Source organism: Gossypium hirsutum, chromosome D03, assembly GCF_007990345.1.
Source record: "Gossypium hirsutum isolate 1008001.06 chromosome D03, Gossypium_hirsutum_v2.1, whole genome shotgun sequence".
In the NCBI taxonomy this organism is placed as follows: domain Eukaryota; kingdom Viridiplantae; phylum Streptophyta; class Magnoliopsida; order Malvales; family Malvaceae; genus Gossypium; species Gossypium hirsutum.
In genome coordinates this window covers 5552830-5569715 of record NC_053439.1, presented here as the reverse complement: position 1 = coordinate 5569715, position 16886 = coordinate 5552830, and the positions used below count along the sequence as shown (strand labels likewise).

At 32.5% G+C, this 16886-nt stretch overlaps 2 protein-coding genes across 2 annotated transcripts; one reads left to right on the top strand and one right to left on the bottom strand.

Annotated features, from left to right (window-relative positions):
* The first annotated feature begins 853 nt into the window (after positions 1 to 853).
* LOC107949995 (uncharacterized mitochondrial protein AtMg00810-like) lies at positions 854 to 1333 on the top strand. The gene is made up of 2 exons (XM_016884748.1): positions 854 to 991; positions 1064 to 1333. The coding sequence occupies exons 1-2, from the start codon at positions 854 to 856 to the stop codon at positions 1331 to 1333; spliced, it is 408 nt and encodes a 135-aa protein (XP_016740237.1).
* A 9886-nt stretch (positions 1334 to 11219) lies between these two features.
* On the bottom strand, positions 11220 to 14523 carry LOC107950415 (GLABRA2 expression modulator). Its single transcript, XM_016885258.2, has 4 exons — positions 14033 to 14523; positions 13845 to 13946; positions 11876 to 12147; positions 11220 to 11680 (listed from the first exon to the last, which is right to left on the bottom strand). Exons 1-4 carry the CDS (start codon positions 14385 to 14387, stop codon positions 11492 to 11494), a joined length of 918 nt encoding a protein of 305 aa, XP_016740747.1. The 5' UTR covers positions 14388 to 14523; the 3' UTR covers positions 11220 to 11491.
* Between the last annotated feature and the right edge of the window lie 2363 nt (positions 14524 to 16886).

Genomic DNA, 16886 nt, shown 5'->3' with positions numbered 1-16886 from the left:
CTGTTGATTATGAGCCACGCACAGTGGAAGAAGCTCTTGCTAATCCAACATTGAAACCAGTAGTCCAAGCTAAATTTGATGCTCTCATGGCCAACTCCACTTGGGAACTTGTTTCTCTTCCTTATGGATGTAAGGCAATAGGGTGTAAGTGGTTTTTCAAAGTAAAAAAAAATCCTGATGGGACTATTACTCGGCGTAAGGCTAGGTTGGTAGCAAAAGGGTGTTCGCAAGTTCCTGGATATGATTTCAAGGAAACGTTCAGTCCAATGGTCAAGACTGCTACTATTCGAATCGTGCTCTCAATTGCTGTCTCTCATGGTTGGCAGATCCGTCAAGTCGATGTCAATGATGCCTTCTTAAATGGTGATTTCACTGATGAAGTGTTCATGCAACAACTACCAGGCTATGTTCAATTTGGTCCAAATGGTGAGCAATTGTTGTGTCGTCTAACAAAGGCATTATACGGGCTACGTTAATCTCATTGCGCCTGGTTTGATAAATTGAAGAGGTTTCTTATTTCTACTGGGTTTCTTGTATCCGAATCTGATGCATCTCTGTTTATTCGTGTAACGACAGAGTTTGTCATCTATGTTCTGGTCTATGTGGATAATATTATTATTACGGGAAGTGTGGCTGACAGTATAACTAGTTTTATTCAGCTATTAGATAAAGAATTTTCACTTGAGGATATGGGGGACCTTCATTACTTCTTAGGTGTTGAAGTCACTTGATCCTCCACTAGAAGTCTTCATTTGCCAGCGCAAGTACATCAGAGATTTGCTTGATAGAAGTTCTTTGACTAATGCAAAAAGTGTCCACACACCAATGATTAGGTCATCAGCTTTGTCTAAAGATGAGGGCGACACCAATGATTAGGTCATCAGCTTTGTCTAAAGATGAAGGCGATCGTCTTGTTGATTCTATAGAATATCGAAGTCTTGCCGGTGCACTTCAATATGTGGTTCTAACCCGACTTGATATTGCTTATGCAGTAAAATGTGTGTGTCAGTTCATGCATGCACCCATTTCAGTACATTTGATGGCTTTAAAATGAATTTTACAGTATTTACGTGGAACCATAGATTATAGGTTGATTTTTTGTCCATCCGTCCGACTATCTCTCATTGGTTATGCTGATGCCAACTGGGGGTTGGATTTTGATGATCGCAGATCTACGACAGGATATTGTGTGTATTTTAGAGATACATCTATATCGTGGTGTTCGAAAAAGCAACAAGTTGTTTCTCAGTCAACAGCAGAGGCTGAGTATCGTAGTCTAGCTGCGGCTACCAGTGATGTTACGTGGTTAACCTCTCTCCTAACGGAGCTATAAATATCGTCTGTCGATTAGCCTACTATTTGGTGTGATCATTCTAGTGCAGTAGCAGTTGCTGCAAATTCGGTCTTACACTCCAAGTTCAAACATGTTGAACTTGATCTATTTTTTGTCTGAGAAAAGGTCGCTCAAGGTTCACTTGTTGTCGGAGAGGTACCAGCATGTGACCAGGTTGCTGACATTTTCACAAAACCTCTGTCTGTCTCTTTGTTTACTCGATTTCAAAATTTGCTTCGAGTTTTTCCTATTGAGAGGTTGGGTGAATGTTAGTGTATGTTAGTGTATAAGGTAAGTTAGGTTGTTAGCAGTCTGTTATACAATATGGTATATTGTTAGTAGAATTGGTTAGCAGCAGTTGACACTTACTCATGTATATAAGTATTGTTTCTCTACAGATTCAATCAAGCAATCAATAATAGAATATTCAATCATTTCTCATTTTGTATTTCTTTTCTATTTTCCTATACTTAGTAACAAACATTTAATTTCAAACCTTAAATGTCTCCAAAAAGGCATTAATATAAACCCTATCATGTTTAGGATTTGAAATTTAGAAATTAAGACTTAGGAGATTCAACCAACCATATACAACAACACCAGCCGTTAATGTTGAGAAACCTCAACAATTTTGGATAGCTAACTGTTAGTAGATAGTCTCTTGATCTGACCCTTAGAATCTGATTAATGTATTTGTTTTACTGATTATAAAAATTAATTTTTTCGAAGTTCGTAGCTGTTTCCCTCAACAATATCATTTTGAGGGAGAGAACTCAAATTCGAACCTTAGAATGTAATTTAACTTACTACTGCACCCACTCATTGGGATTTTTACTTTTAAAGTTTGGAACAACAAAATTGCCACTTGAATATCTTCCATAAACGTGTGAATAGTGAACATTGAAACTAAGCCTATATATATGGACAAGTTAAACATTCTAACTTCATGTCTGCCTGTGTCTCAAGTTTAATTTTTAGATATCTACTCCCAACAGGATCTATGTCAAGTCAATATTTGAATTAAATGTATTTGTCTTGCGTTGGATGGATATATACACTCACATGAATATGGTTGATACAACGTTTGGGTCAAGTTTTATATGTCTGAATTTTATTGGATATTTTATGGTTTTTTTTCCAACCATGTTGGGTATTTTGTAGTGCCATATAACCATAAATGTTTACCTTCGTCTTTCAAAAATACAAACTAAAGTTCTTCTCAACAATTTTATTTTGGTTTCAAATGATTTCTTATTATCTCTAAATTAATAACAATCATAGTGGAAAAGAATTTGTGTTCAAATTTAATCGACTTTAATTTCGTACAACTCCTAATCTCTACTCTTTAATAAAAAAAATCAACAATTAATGCAATAATTATTAAAAGATGACATTTATAAAGCTGTGATTCAAATCTTAACATTTGTAATTTTTTTTATCCTTCAACTTAAACTTTCTTTGTACTAAATAGATTTCTAGATAACTAAGCTTAGGTATATAATTAGATAAATACTAAGCAATACTTGGATAAAAGAGAATAAATGTAAAGACATGAAATTAATTGTTTCTATCAAAAACAAATTGTTGGAATTTGTTTCAAATGGTGTGAGGGAAGACAAGTTGTGGTTGGTATTCAATAATGAACATATGGGGGAGGGGGGAGTTAGAGGAAAGTAAAAAAGGTAGGGTAAGAAATTTCTAAAATTGTGCTGACAAACACAAATGGGTTCTCTCCACTACCGTCCCTGCCTTCACCTAAATGGAAGATATTCTCTTTTGAGAGTCGAGAGTTGAGATTGTACATAAATTCTTGCGTACCCCCATCCCCTCTTTGCAACAATGATAGGAGGGATATCTAATTAATTTATGACAATTGCATCACCTGCCCTTCTACTCTTGTACAATTTGTTTCAATCCCAAGTGCATCCATTTCTGCAAAAGTTTTGGTGTTCAACCAGCTCTTATATTATCCCAATCACAATCAAGAGTTCTTAAATTATTTAGGCCTCATATTCATGGTTATATCTGATTTTTTTTTTTTGTTCTTGGTTCAACTTTTTATTGATTTGTAGTGTAAATACTTGGTTTTGGTTGTTAGTTTCCATTATCAAAAAGTCCCTCTACATGGTGTGTATTCAGTAGTAATGTTGCTATCAATAACGTACTCGTATTGTTGGCAAATGTTGAAATTTTGAATTTTTGAGTATCCGAGTTCGCTTCTTACCACGCGATATTATTATGTGATCTCCAAACTCACTATATGATGTTGTTATGTTTGGATTTTGTCTAATAATATGTCAGGTATTTGTTCGTTTCTACTTGTATTTTATTTATACTTGTAAACTCTAGAAAGAAAACATAGAAATGTTGCTAATACAACCTTAATTTAATGGTACCTTGGAAATTTTGAGCTATCCCATAATACGAGGGTTTGATTCAGATTCATTATTGTATGGTAATTTGAAATGAGTTATTTATTTAGTTTGATGCTTGTAATTATTGATTGTGTTGCTTAAAATGAAATATTAATGTAATATATGTGTGGGATTGTAATTTTTACTTTATGATTAATAAAACTTTTAAAGTGATTGTGAATTGGTGTTAAATCTAGACAACATGAAATGGAAAAAATTAGCAAAAACCAAAGGTGATTTCAACTTTCAATTAACACTATCTCAATTATTTGTTAAAATTAATATAATTATTTGATGATATTATAGACTTTATTCAAATTCTATAAATTCAACATGTTAAATGTAACATTTAATTTGTTTTGATTTCCTAAATGTATCTTGAAATTCACACTTCTGATCATACTATAGACTATAGTTTTAATTTGCACGCTTGTTCCTGTTTCACCTAAGCTAGAAAGACATGGGATTTTCCTATTTCATATAGGCAAAAACATACTCTGTTTCACCTTGCAAATAAAGGAAAATATTTGACCTTGGAACAGTAAAAAGGGAAGAACAATGGTGACTAGAAGAGTGAAACATTTGACATGATTTATCTTGCTTTTAGGTGTTATTATTATGCTTGTGTTTGCAACTTAATTAACCAAGTACCTTTGAACCAAGAAGAAAGAAACTATAAAGCAAACATTTTGATTATTAGGTAGGTGGAATTTGGAAATGATTAGTTGCTTTGAAAAAGAAATCAATTGAGGAGAAAAAAAATGCTAATTAGTGACCCATTACTATTAATTTCAAATCTTTAATTATAACCTTTTTTTTTTAAATCCATATCGAATTTAGGAAGGATTTTGTAAGTATAGTCTAAACTAGATATTTTTATTTAGAAGCTGCTCAAGTTTAATTCGAGAAAACCTTAAATCTGAATAAGACAAAGACATTGTTGAGTTAGAAATAAACCGAGCTATGAATAACTCAAGTATCCTAATACTTGAGTCAAGTAACTTGCTAAATTAATTAAGTTTTATTACGTATATATCAACCAAATTGTAATTGAAAATATAAAGTTTGGGTTTTGATATTTTTTTATTGGCTGAACATTAAATTAAGTTTATCACTTAAGAGGTAGATTTGGTGATCAAGTAATATACCCTTATATAGAGGATAAGAAGCCTTTAGAAGTATGAAGACGAGGGATGTATTCTTACGGTTTTCTTAAGGGGAAATAGTTGTATGAAACAGGGACGCCACGTCATCTGTATTCATTTTTCAATAGTTTAATGCCACATTAATATTTTCATCCCGAAAAAAAAATCAAATGAAAATGAAAATTTTGAAATTCAGGATAAAATTACTAATATGAATCCTTATTTCATACCATCCTTTCTTTTTTTTTTTAATGAGAGTTTCTAATTTTGCTTAATTAACCAGTGAGTCATGATATCTTTCAAAACAGGTTAATAGTTTTACCCAAGAAAAAACAGTAGTAAGATTTTTATTAGTAGAGTGACTTCTATCCTTTTTGGATAATATACATAGGTTAGAAGGGCTGAACCAAGTTAAAATATTATCTCTTTTAAGTACAGTCGATCTCATGTTTTCCATACAAATTTTCAGTAAATAGTATCAAAGCAATGATTCAAGACTCATCATGATGCAAATTGTGTTTGCAAGTTCAGAAAAATGTAAGAGGAGATTTGCTGCAATGAGATGCCAATTGCTGGTGGAGATCTCAACTAGCAAGTGGTGCTTCGACAAATTTTGAGATAATAAAAGAGAATTGGCGTGGTTGAAGATTGAAGGTAAATGTTGATGGAAATTGTTCCAAAGTTAGAAGTTGTTAAGTCCAATATTTGTGAAGGTCTATAACTTGTATGTGCAAAACTTTACTACAAACAAATTGTCATATAATGACAGTTTGAAAAACACCGCTAAAAATAAAAATTCCATTATAGGTCTAAAAATCATATACCAATGGTTAAAATGATTATTCCAATGCAGAAATCACCATGGGTACATATATCGTCGGTATAGACTTTTATTAATGAAAATAAAAGTCGTCAAAATAGGTCAAAGAGCTTATATCGATGGTTTAGGCATCACCAAAGTAAAACTATCAGTAAAATTATCGTAAACAAAATTTGATTTGATTTGCTACCAATACCAATGGTCTTGTGCGTCGGTATAGGTATAGTGATATTTCGTTCTGATGATATAAGTTTCCAGTGTCATCTCAAATATTGAACTTATAGCAACATTTAGAGATCATCAAATTGTCATTGTAACGTTACATAGGACAACAATGGTTCAACCATGTTAAACATGGTCTCTTTTGACTATGTTTAATTTTGTGTTGATTAGATTTCGCCTTTAAACTCTCAATATTTTAGTTTTTTTTAGTATTCATAAATCTCAACTTAGATTTGAGCTCAAACATAAATAATAGAGTTGAAGTGTAACATGAGAATGAGCTTTTGGATGTTAAAAGTACTTTTGAAGTTTAAAGAAATGTTTATCCAAGTAATCACAAGTATCGAATTATTACAAATGAACTGTCTAATTACACATGATGAGATTCAAAGACTTACACATATAATTACAAATAGCAGGTCTCAAACTTGGATAGTTAAGAGCTAAAGTTTACGCCTTTACCAATTGAACCAAGGCCATATTGGCGCAATGGTAAACAATTTTTTTTTCTTTCTAAACGTGCATTTGAAGCCAAACTAAGAACTTGGCTACTATAACCTGCTAGGATTGGGAAAAATTACCCTCATTTATTGACCTGTCTTCCTCATAGCTTCTAGGTTAATAAACTAACTTTAAATTGTAAACATTAAATATATATTTTTTAAAAGCATTTTCTATAAATTTATAAACTATTTGAATTCTTTTAAATTTCAGTAATTTTTTGTTTTTTTACTTTAATGAACTTAGTAAGATGGGGCCAAAGAAATGAGAAGATATTGGAATAGGTAACCAGAGAATGTGAAATCTTAATGTAAGAGACAATGATGGCCTAAGCTTTAAAAAAATATTCTTAGAAGGTAACCGACATTGCTGAAAATTGATGTTGTTGGATTGATTGAGAAGTAAACTAAAGATTAAGAGCAGCTATCCACTCTAAAAAGTATGCATCATTTTTAATGTAATGTTTAAAGTTGAAATATGCTTGACCCAATATGATTAGCATTAGTGTTATATTTGGATAGACTTTAACAAAAGAAAAAAGAAAAGGAAATAATGCAGAAATCTTTTATTTGGATTATTAAAAAAAATAAATTTTAATAGTTGTTGTTTGGTTAAATAATATCACAGCAAAGTAAATAATTTATTATTTTTCGGGTTAATATTTAATGTATTGAAAATGTATAATTTTATAAACTGTCAAGAAATTAAATAATGATACGTCATTTAAAATGAAGATAAGTGAATTCTTTTTTAAAAGTTTTGAGTGATATATCATCATTTGATTCTCTAATTGTATATAGAATTTTATGTTGTTAGTGCATCGAGTATAAATATTTTATTTTTTTTATAAACTAACATATAATATAAGATTTGGCTTTGTTTTGATTGGAACGTCAAACTAAATAATAAAATAGATAAATCTTAAAATTATACATGAACTTCGATTATATGTGTAATGTGATATATGAACTTTAATTTTATGTAATTACTTACATGAAATTTTATTTTAGTTCAATTTTCACAAACCATTAACACTATAACTAACATGGTATTTAAAGCTTGTTTTTTTTTTTTTGTGTGTATACAAGCAATTATCTTTACTGGGACCTGGAACAAGGGGGGCCAACCCAACCCCAAAAAGCATCGTTTTTTCCCTAGCAGGATCCCCAGAGACGAGATCTGGACCGCTTCCTTTTGTGCTGCTATTCCATGGTGGCATTCATTCAACCCACGGCTTTGGACCCGTGGTGAGTCCCCTGGTTGCTCTGAATTTGCTTTCCTTCTTGCCCCCTCCCAATTTATGAGAATAATTGGATTTATTTAATTTTCTAAATACGTAAAATTAAGTCAAAATTAAATTTTTATGTATATAATTGTACGAAATTAAAATATATATTATTTTGAGATTTATTGCATTATGTACATAATATTAGTGTTAAATGTGACTGTAATTGTAACTTAGTTTGCATTTGGTAGGTCAATATAACTTGTCATATGTAATTGACATATTCTAACCAACACTCTAATGTGAAAATCAAGTCAAACCGATGCTATAAAAACTTTCAATGTGATTAAAATTTTCTTATATGAAAAGATTTGATTTGCCATGAAGATGATCGTGAGATTATCTTGATGACTTTATCCCATATTGAAGACATTATCGAATGCTATTATTGAGGTGGTGGAGATCCATTGCTGGTTGTACTTTTGCAAGCCATTAAACACCTATTTAACAAAAGGTTTATTATAGTTAAGAGCACTTACTCTTTTTCTGTTAGAAACTTCTTTTTAGTGCAAATTCATTGTAAGTAAAATGCCCATATTGACTAGTTTACAACTAAATTTTCAAATAAAAGGTTTTAGTGGGGAGAGCGATCTAAATTGAATATAGGAGTAAAGTTGTAAATTGGTGAGTGAGTTGGATTTAAATCATGTCATGAACTTGTTGACATATAGTAGGTTACTCTTTGGCAAAGCTCGCATACGTAGAAAGTTTCAAACCGCGTAACTAAATTTTGATGTTCATCTCTTAACGTCTTAAAAATTGAAGTGTTATTTTATTCTCAAATACAGCATAGAATAGAATGATATCTTAGTGAAATGACATCCAAGCTAACGAAATAAAAAAAAAATTCTATATTCTTGATAGTCGATGGGTCACCTAATTAATCTACCTTTTTTTAAGTTTTTCTCATACAAAACTCTTTGATTTTGACATTATTATAGGCTCATAATTAACAGATTAACCACACTGTTTAATGTTTTATACGCCGACAATGAAAATATATTATTTTAATTAAAGAAAAATAATATGAGAGGGCCCAATTTTGCCCTTATTTTCCATTACCCCAACTTTGATCCCCACTTCCTAATATTTTAGACTACGAAATTTAGGGTAACAATCACCGGCCTATCTGTAAAAGAAATTCTTCGTCTTTGATCCCTGCAACAATATGAGACAACCATTCAAATGATAAGTTTTACCATTTTCTAATTAAGTTCATATCTTAATACTTGCAACTTATTCAAGGACGAAGTGAAAACTTTTTTCTTGGTAGAACTAAATTATAAATTTGAAGAAGGATTAAAATGAAAATTTATTATTATATTATTTTATGGATTGAAAAAACTGATGATTCAACATTTTTGGAAAAGTCAAAATTGAATTATAAAGTTTTAAGAATTAAAATACAATTTTGCTTTTGTATTAACTTGTAAATTTATAATTTTTGGAAGGATTAAACTTTAATTTTACCATTTTGGAGGCTAACATACTTGCCTGCCCCTTGTGGTGTTGTCCTCCAACTTTGGACGAGCAAAAACGCAAAAAAAAAAAAAAGAGAATCTGAAAAACGATTTGAACCCAAGTTTTTGGATGATTTTGGGAATACAAATTAATAAACTATGGTTACTTCAATCAAATAGAATTTTTTTTTATTTTTTATTTTTATGATATAAAAATAAATATTTTATATTTAAAATAGAGAAAAAAAATTTAAAATAGTTTATATAAAAAATATTTTCAATTATTGATTTTTATATTACTTGAAAAATGTTTTTTTATAAATATTTATTACAAGAATTTCAAACTTTTACAGAATAATGATTGAAAAATATATATAAAAAAAAGTCCAACAACAAATTCAAAATTTTAAAACTCAATATTAATATAAAGGGAAAGAATTAAATAAAATTATTATGAACAAATAGAAAAAAAAATCCGAACAAACCAAAGCCAAGTCCTCGTAGATTAACTTATTCTTTACCTATATAAAATTTTTTATCAAATAAATTTTGATGTGTTTTTGGTTTACAAACAGTGATTGCGAATTGGTGTAGGAATAAAATTATAACGTTTTAAGAGTCAAAAACAAAGGGTTAAAAGGAACTTAAATGAAAAAAGAAACTCTAAAAAAGTTATAAAAAACAATTTTACTAATTAATGGAGGTAGAAGGGCTCTGCCTTGGAGTGTTTATTTGAGGAACCCTAATTAATATTTATAGGCCAACGAGGGAGGAGGAGCAAATAAATTAAGAAAAATGGTAATGGGTGACAATAAAAGTTGGTTGAGGTGATATATAGGAAATGCACATATTTTTTAAAGATTAAAGAAAATGTATAGATTGAGAGAAATAATCCGTGATCAATGTGTATAAAATACCAAGTATAGGAAGGCATTAGAGAAAGTGACCCATTTTCCATAGTCACCACCTCAATCAATGCCTTTGTGATTAGGGGCATAATAGCAATCCACTTACTAATGTAAAGGCATTAGTTTAGTCTAATATAGCCATTGATTGATATTTCATGGGATAACCCATCATCATCATCATCCCCACCAAAAAGTAACCATGTTTTTGTGAATCAAGCAGTCCACCTTCTTTATTTTTATTGATTATCAAATTCTTTGACGACTAAGATAATACTAAAAGTATGAGTTTTTCAAAATTCCATAAACATCTTTACTCTTATTTAGACAAGGTCTAATTCAGGACTTCAAAAACCCTGAATTTGCTTACACGTTTACACCCCCGCCTACTACTGAACTAATAGAAGCAGTTAAATTAAATTAATTCGATTTCCGTTCAATCAGTTGAGAGAATTATCTAATTTAAAACTATAAATTTATTTGTTTTTCTTAAGCTACTACTCGGATGTTGTGCACATCCAATATATTTTAACATAAATAGTCTACAATGTTGAATTTAAATCTCATAGTTTAAGCTCAAGATTTCTATGGATCAGCTGTGGTTCAAATATGGCATCTAATGGTGGCAAAAATGAGGGACTTCTAATATAAAATATGGGAACAAGAGTACAAAAAGGGTTGCACATGAACATAATAAAAATAACAACACCACAATATAAAAGTTAATATTACTAACCTATCATAATTAATATAAACACAACACGAATAACCAAATCTAACCAACTGCTCCTTGGTGCAACCAATCACTTATCATTAGCATTTATTATTCATAAAGCTAATCACAAATTAAATTATACCAATGATTCTGGACATTGCTACTATGGGAAATTAATAAGCTTCCAAAGTTGTTCCCAGAACTGTACCTGAATCTACGTCATTACAAAGCAATATGCAGATATTCAACTACACTATGAATCCAATCAGATTTCAAGGATTCAGTCCTCACCCTGTTAATCGAAACCTATTTGACAAAGCAGTTTTGATATAGTAAAAGATGTTGAAACTACCCAGACGGGTAATGGAAATGGGGCAACAAAAATCAATGGGAGAAGGAGAAGGAAACGCAGCAACTAGTTTCACCGGAAACCTTCAGTATGCTATAAGTTATTGGAAGGATTATAGTAAACTACAACCAGATGAGTTTAAAACAGAACAGATATCATTGTATTCTTTTCTTCTCATTGCCATATAATATCCAGATATCACTCTATGTTTTCACCTATTTTTTCATTGCCACAGAATATTGAAGAGCTTCCGAAGGAGCATTTACTATCAAATGCCTCGAAGCAGCAGACCAAATGCTTGCATGACAACATGTTGCAACCGATATACTGGTCAAATCATTATCACACAGATTGTAAGCTATGCTGTTGCAAAGCTTCCTGTAGGCATTTAACAGCACTCTCGTAATTTAAGAAGCCCATGAACCAAAATTCATGACTATCAACAGAGCTAACTTGGATGTACTTTTCAGAAGGATTGACTCTGCTTGTTGAAGGATTAATTGCTTTAAGTTGATGTAATGGGATAACTACCTGTTTAAGCAGACAAAAGAAACATCAAGAATCGTAAGTCAGTAAGTCCCTATACTGTAAACCTGTACCCAAATGTTTTGATGCAAAAAAGTTACTGATGCGATGTGTCTTCAACAGAATAAAGTGGAGGAAATAGGATCTCATTGTGACCAGTCCTTTTAAAATGGAAGCATGTTAAGGCTAATGGAAACAAACCTTGTAGTAGCTCCATTCAGTCTTGCTACCATTTTGATAGGAAAGAGGACTGTCACTGCAATACGCAAGCTTTGCTGTAGATACATATAAAACTCCCATGACAGGACCAGCCGATGTGGACAAGTAACATGCAAAAGAATTTTGAAGTTGCTCTTCAGGTACCGTCTCAAAAGTTTGTCTAAAAATTTTCTCATAGCCACCTTCCGCTAAAACCTTTGTTCCTTGAGCAATTCTTCCCATGGCAGCCTCAGCAAAACTAGGACTTGTTTTTACTGATAAAGAAAAGCGAAAAACATATTTTAAGTAATTTTATGTATGTCATACTACTTCATAAGCAAGACAGAAGACACGGGGTGAGAGCAAAAGGGGAAAAATCAGAAATAGCATATTATTTTAATTTGAAAGTGCCCACAAAATTTTCCATGTTTCTGTCTTTTATAAAATTGAATCTTTGACAATGTCCCATGCCCAAACAGAAGCAACAGTATGATTCTAAAAGGTGCCATACAAGACCAATAGAAAAGAATCCAGGCATGATGAAGGATGCATAAGATCATTACTTTGTGATCATTCTGTGTATGCCAAAGTTGAGGCAATGTAATGAATAATGACCAAAAAAGTGGCGACAATGTAGCAAATAAGGAGTTAGAGATGGCCTTCAGTACAAAAGGGATGTGCAATTGTGTTATAGACTGCTCAAGAAACAATGTAAGCATTAAGAAAGTGATGCACAATTTACATGATTGTAGCATGCACTTAAAGAAAGCAATTAGGAGGATGAATAGAGTTCTAATGTTAGAGACAGAAGGTGAGAAGTATAAGGAGAAAAAAAAAAAAAAAAGAGACCCCAAAGTTGGACAAAGTTTAGGAGACATTTATAGTGCAAGAGTTGTCATCAACAAATGTCCACGAGACATCTCAACAAAGAAATAGCAAACATGGTTTGGATAATAACAATTCTATTGATTAGAAGAAACAAGAATATACTTTCAGTTATATTTAATATATGGGTAAGTTTTGAGCATCCCTAAGGATAAATCAGATGATACCCATGACTTAAGAAAACTAAAATGGTTAAACTTTAAATAACTAGCTATATGACTAAATGCAGAATAGAGGAACAACTAGCTTGCTTCTGATCCAAGGTCAACCACATGAGACTAGAAAGCTCTTACTAACCATTGAGAGATATGGGAGCAATAACCACTAAATCTCTGGAAACTAATGCTATGTCATGCCCCCCCTTTTACTGAGCCATTCATAACACTAACTCTATGTTTGGGTAGATGTTTGTACAGAAGGTCCACCAGGTTTTCTCACCCCTGATTACCTCCCTTGGCTAGGGTGTAAATAAGTCGCATTTTGCTTTGTCAAATATTTTATCAGCTCAAGTCTTCTGTTTGATTAAATGCAAGTCTATAACTCAAATCTTAAGCCTGCTTTATAAGAAGTGAACATGCCAATTGAGGAAACTGCAGTACCCTGACCTTAAATCTTACATCAAATTCTATTCTTTCCCAAGTAAATATTTAAGACAAATGCTAACTCCAGCCAACACTTGACAAATCAATACTACATTTCCTAAAAGCATGTTAAAAACAAGAAAAAAGAATGAAGTTTATTACATTCTCTCCCTTTCCTTAATCACAATATCTAAAGTTGTCCAACCATTGCCCAAATGATGCTTCCCTAATATCCTATAGTACTCTTAGAACTAGCCAGCTATACAAAACACGAACCCCACCAAATAGTGTACCCAGATATTAAACCCTAATTCAGTATCTGAGATTTCAGTTTTCAGTAATATCAACCAGCCGAAATGACCAAGCACTCAATATCAATTCTAACCCTAAAAGCGCAATCGCAATCGAATTCATACCATCTACAAATCCAACCAAGAGGGGAAGCACCAAATATTAAAAATAAACTAGAAAGCAATTGAAATTCTAAAAGAAAACAGAAAAAATACAGTGCTGCCACGTGTTCCCGGCCAGATCCTCCGCTTTCCTCGTCGCTTCTGCCACCTTCCTCCCCCATCTCCCTAAGACATCCTTCACTGTGTCCATCTTCTCTGTTTCCAAGTTCAGAAAACAAATAATTTAATAATTAATTTTTTTAAAAAGAATCAAAATAGAAATAAAATGTGTAATGGCTTGCCTTTGAAGGAAGCAGAAGAAGATTCCGTAGGCGGAGCATGAGTAACGTAAGGATTGGATCCGTCAGGAGCTGACATGGTGGAACTGTGATCCACAGCACGCGATTCGCTGATCAATTCCGGACTCCAATGAACTGATTTCCTCGATCCGGATGGTGACTGAACCGGTGATTGCTCGCTTTGAATCTGACTCACTTTCGGATTCTGAGTCTCTTTCTCTTCCTTTTCCTGTGGCTCTGATGTTGGAACCACAACAAAGCCCTCCGCATCCATTGCGGGATCCGAGTCTTTCAGGTTCGGTTCTCGGATCGGAGCTGAGCTGGAGTTGGGTTGCGTTTCCGTCTTCGCTTGTTCCATTGCTCTAGAATGTTCGAGGAAAAGCAGGCCCTGCGTAAAGTGGCGTGAGGGATCGTTTGCTAGAAGTTGAGCAGGAGAGACTGTTATTGAAAGCTTCAAGTGTTAGGGGCTCCACCAACTTTGTCCTAAAATCCAATTAATAGATCTAATTTCATCCAGGAATCTATTTTATCTTTCAATTTTGTTCTTAAGTTAGATATTTGGTTATATTATTATATTAGTTTCTGTACTATCTGTTTGTTTATAATTTCGCCAATTTTTTGTTGCAACTCACAAAAAAATAAATTTTAAAAGCTAAATTGATTTTTTGAAAGTAAAATATTTTTCCATTTTATTAAAATCATTTTTCGAAAACTATTTTTAATAATATAAATATTGTAATTCAAATTTCAAATATTTTAAATATATATTTCTTTATTTTTATAGCAAATTTCTAGGTGTCGACTTTGAAGTTGTTTCTTTTAAATGTCAATAAAAGTTCAATTTTAGAGGTGTTCCATCATTCCTATATATATATATAGGAATAACTTAGATATTTGTGTATTTTTATTTTATTTTATTTGTTTGTTATTTTATTAGAATCTTTTAATGTTTATTTGAGGCTCTCAAAGTTTTAAGTTTTATTATTAAGTTATTATTTAAATTTGTTACCGAATTTATGTTAGGAATAAAAAATATATATAGTGAGTCCTCTTCAGCTTAAGTCCTCATCTTGACAAGCTTATATGGCATTTTACTGTTGTTGGTTAGTATAGTGTTAAGTCAGCCTATATAACAGCGATGAACATGTACCCAAACGTGAATGGATTGGCTAGGGATGGACCTTGGCAACAAGTTTGGCAAGTGCAAGTTCCCCTCGAGTGAAGGAATTCATATGGCGTTGCCTGCACCATTTTCTTCCTGTTAAAATGCGGCTACTTGAGACGTGTATTGCGGTGTCAGCCAAATGTTACCAGGGCCATGGGGATGAGGATGTTGAACATGTTCTGTTGCATTGTTGTAAAGCGCAGGCAGTTCGATGGCCTGCAAATGTCCCTACCGATAATGTTACATGGAATGATTTTTTGTTGGGACTGTTGGCTTTGTCAAACGATGTGGCCATGCGCCGAGGGCTTGTGCTTCTACGGTAAATTAGGTTAGCCTAGAATCTCATTCAATGGCAGCATTGTGAGCTTTCTCCGTCTTGGGTTATCTGAAATGCTGACTGTTTAGTGCAAGATTGGATGGTAGCCAACATGGTTTATACTTCTGCCAGTGATCCGTCAGCCTCGGGTATGGTGGGTGTGGGTTACGTCGGTGTGCAGGAGGGAGATGGCTTAGGTGGTGATACTCGTTCCTTGTTCGTATGGGACAATATGTTGGCAGTCACCTCCTCATGGTTTTATCAAATTCAACGTTGATGCCCAGGGGCGAAGTTAGAAAATTTTTTTAGGGAAGACCGAAATTAAATTATAATTTTTACTACCATAATTTTTAAAGGATTAAATTAAATTTTTATCATTTTTAGGGGGCCAAAGTACAATTCTACCTTTACTAAAAATTTTAAATTGGTCAAAATAAAAAATTGAGTCGAGCCCTCTGCTAGCCCCATTAGATTCGCCCCTGTTGATGCCTTAATTTTGAAGACAAACATGCTATCGAGGTTGGGGGTGGTGTAACATCCTGATTTTGGGCCTAGTCGGAACAGTGGTTTCGGGACCACAAATCTAATGAGGAAAAAAATATTTTATTATATTTTTATGGTCTGCGATTTCACAAAATGATTTCGTGAAAATTTCGTTCGAAAATTTCGACGTTTGGGCACTCAATTTAGTCAAAAGGACTAAATTGTAAAAAGTACAAAAGTTGAGTTCTACAAGTTAGAGGTGTCTAATTGTTATGAAATTTTAAATTGGAGGTCCTTATATGGTAATTAGACCATTGGTTAAGTTGGTAGACAAAAATGGACATGGTTAGGCATGTTTCCAAAGTTTTTCATTAAGAGAATTTTGGTCATTTAGTTATTAAAATGAATTTAAAAAAATTAAAAGCCAATTTTTGTCCATCTTCAACCCCATGGCCGAATTTCACAAGGGGAAACCATGGCTAGAGTTTTTCAAGCTTCCAAGCTCGATTGTAAGTCTGTTCTAGCCCCGTTTTTAATGTTCTTTACGTTTTTGGAGTCTTGGTAACTTGATTTAGCTTATTCTAGCAATAATTTAACCTAGGGTTCATATTTGGAAAAATACCCATTGGTGAAATGTGTTCATTTTGATGTTTTATGGTAGAATATGAAGCTTGAAATTATGTTAAACAACTTTTGCTAAGAGATTTTAAGTGAAAACAAGTCAAACGACATAATCGGTAAAAATACCTAATGTTCATAAGTAAGTGTTAGAGTGAGAATTTGATGTTTCCATAGAAGGGAAAAATGTTCAGCATGTCATGAAACATAAGAATAAGGGATGAAATTTAATTTTTGAGCTTTGGGACAAAAGTGTAAATATACAAAAGTTTAGG

Bases quoted from the DNA above. Each gene is read 5' to 3' on its own strand.
- LOC107950415 (XM_016885258.2), bottom strand. From the start codon at position 14,387: ATGGAACAAGCGAAGACGGAAACGCAACCCAACTCCAGCTCAGCTCCG. The intron at 12,148-13,844 runs GTATTTTTTCTG...TTTCTTTATCAG, and splicing joins CGGGAACACGTGGCAGCACT to TAAAAACAAGTCCTAGTTTT. The intron at 11,681-11,875 runs GTTTGTTTCCAT...CTGCTTAAACAG, and splicing joins CTGAATGGAGCTACTACAAG to GTAGTTATCCCATTACATCA.
- LOC107949995 (XM_016884748.1), top strand. From the start codon at position 854: ATGAGGGCGACACCAATGATTAGGTCATCAGCTTTGTCTAAAGATGAA. The intron at 992-1,063 runs GTAAAATGTGTG...TGAATTTTACAG, and splicing joins GACTTGATATTGCTTATGCA to TATTTACGTGGAACCATAGA.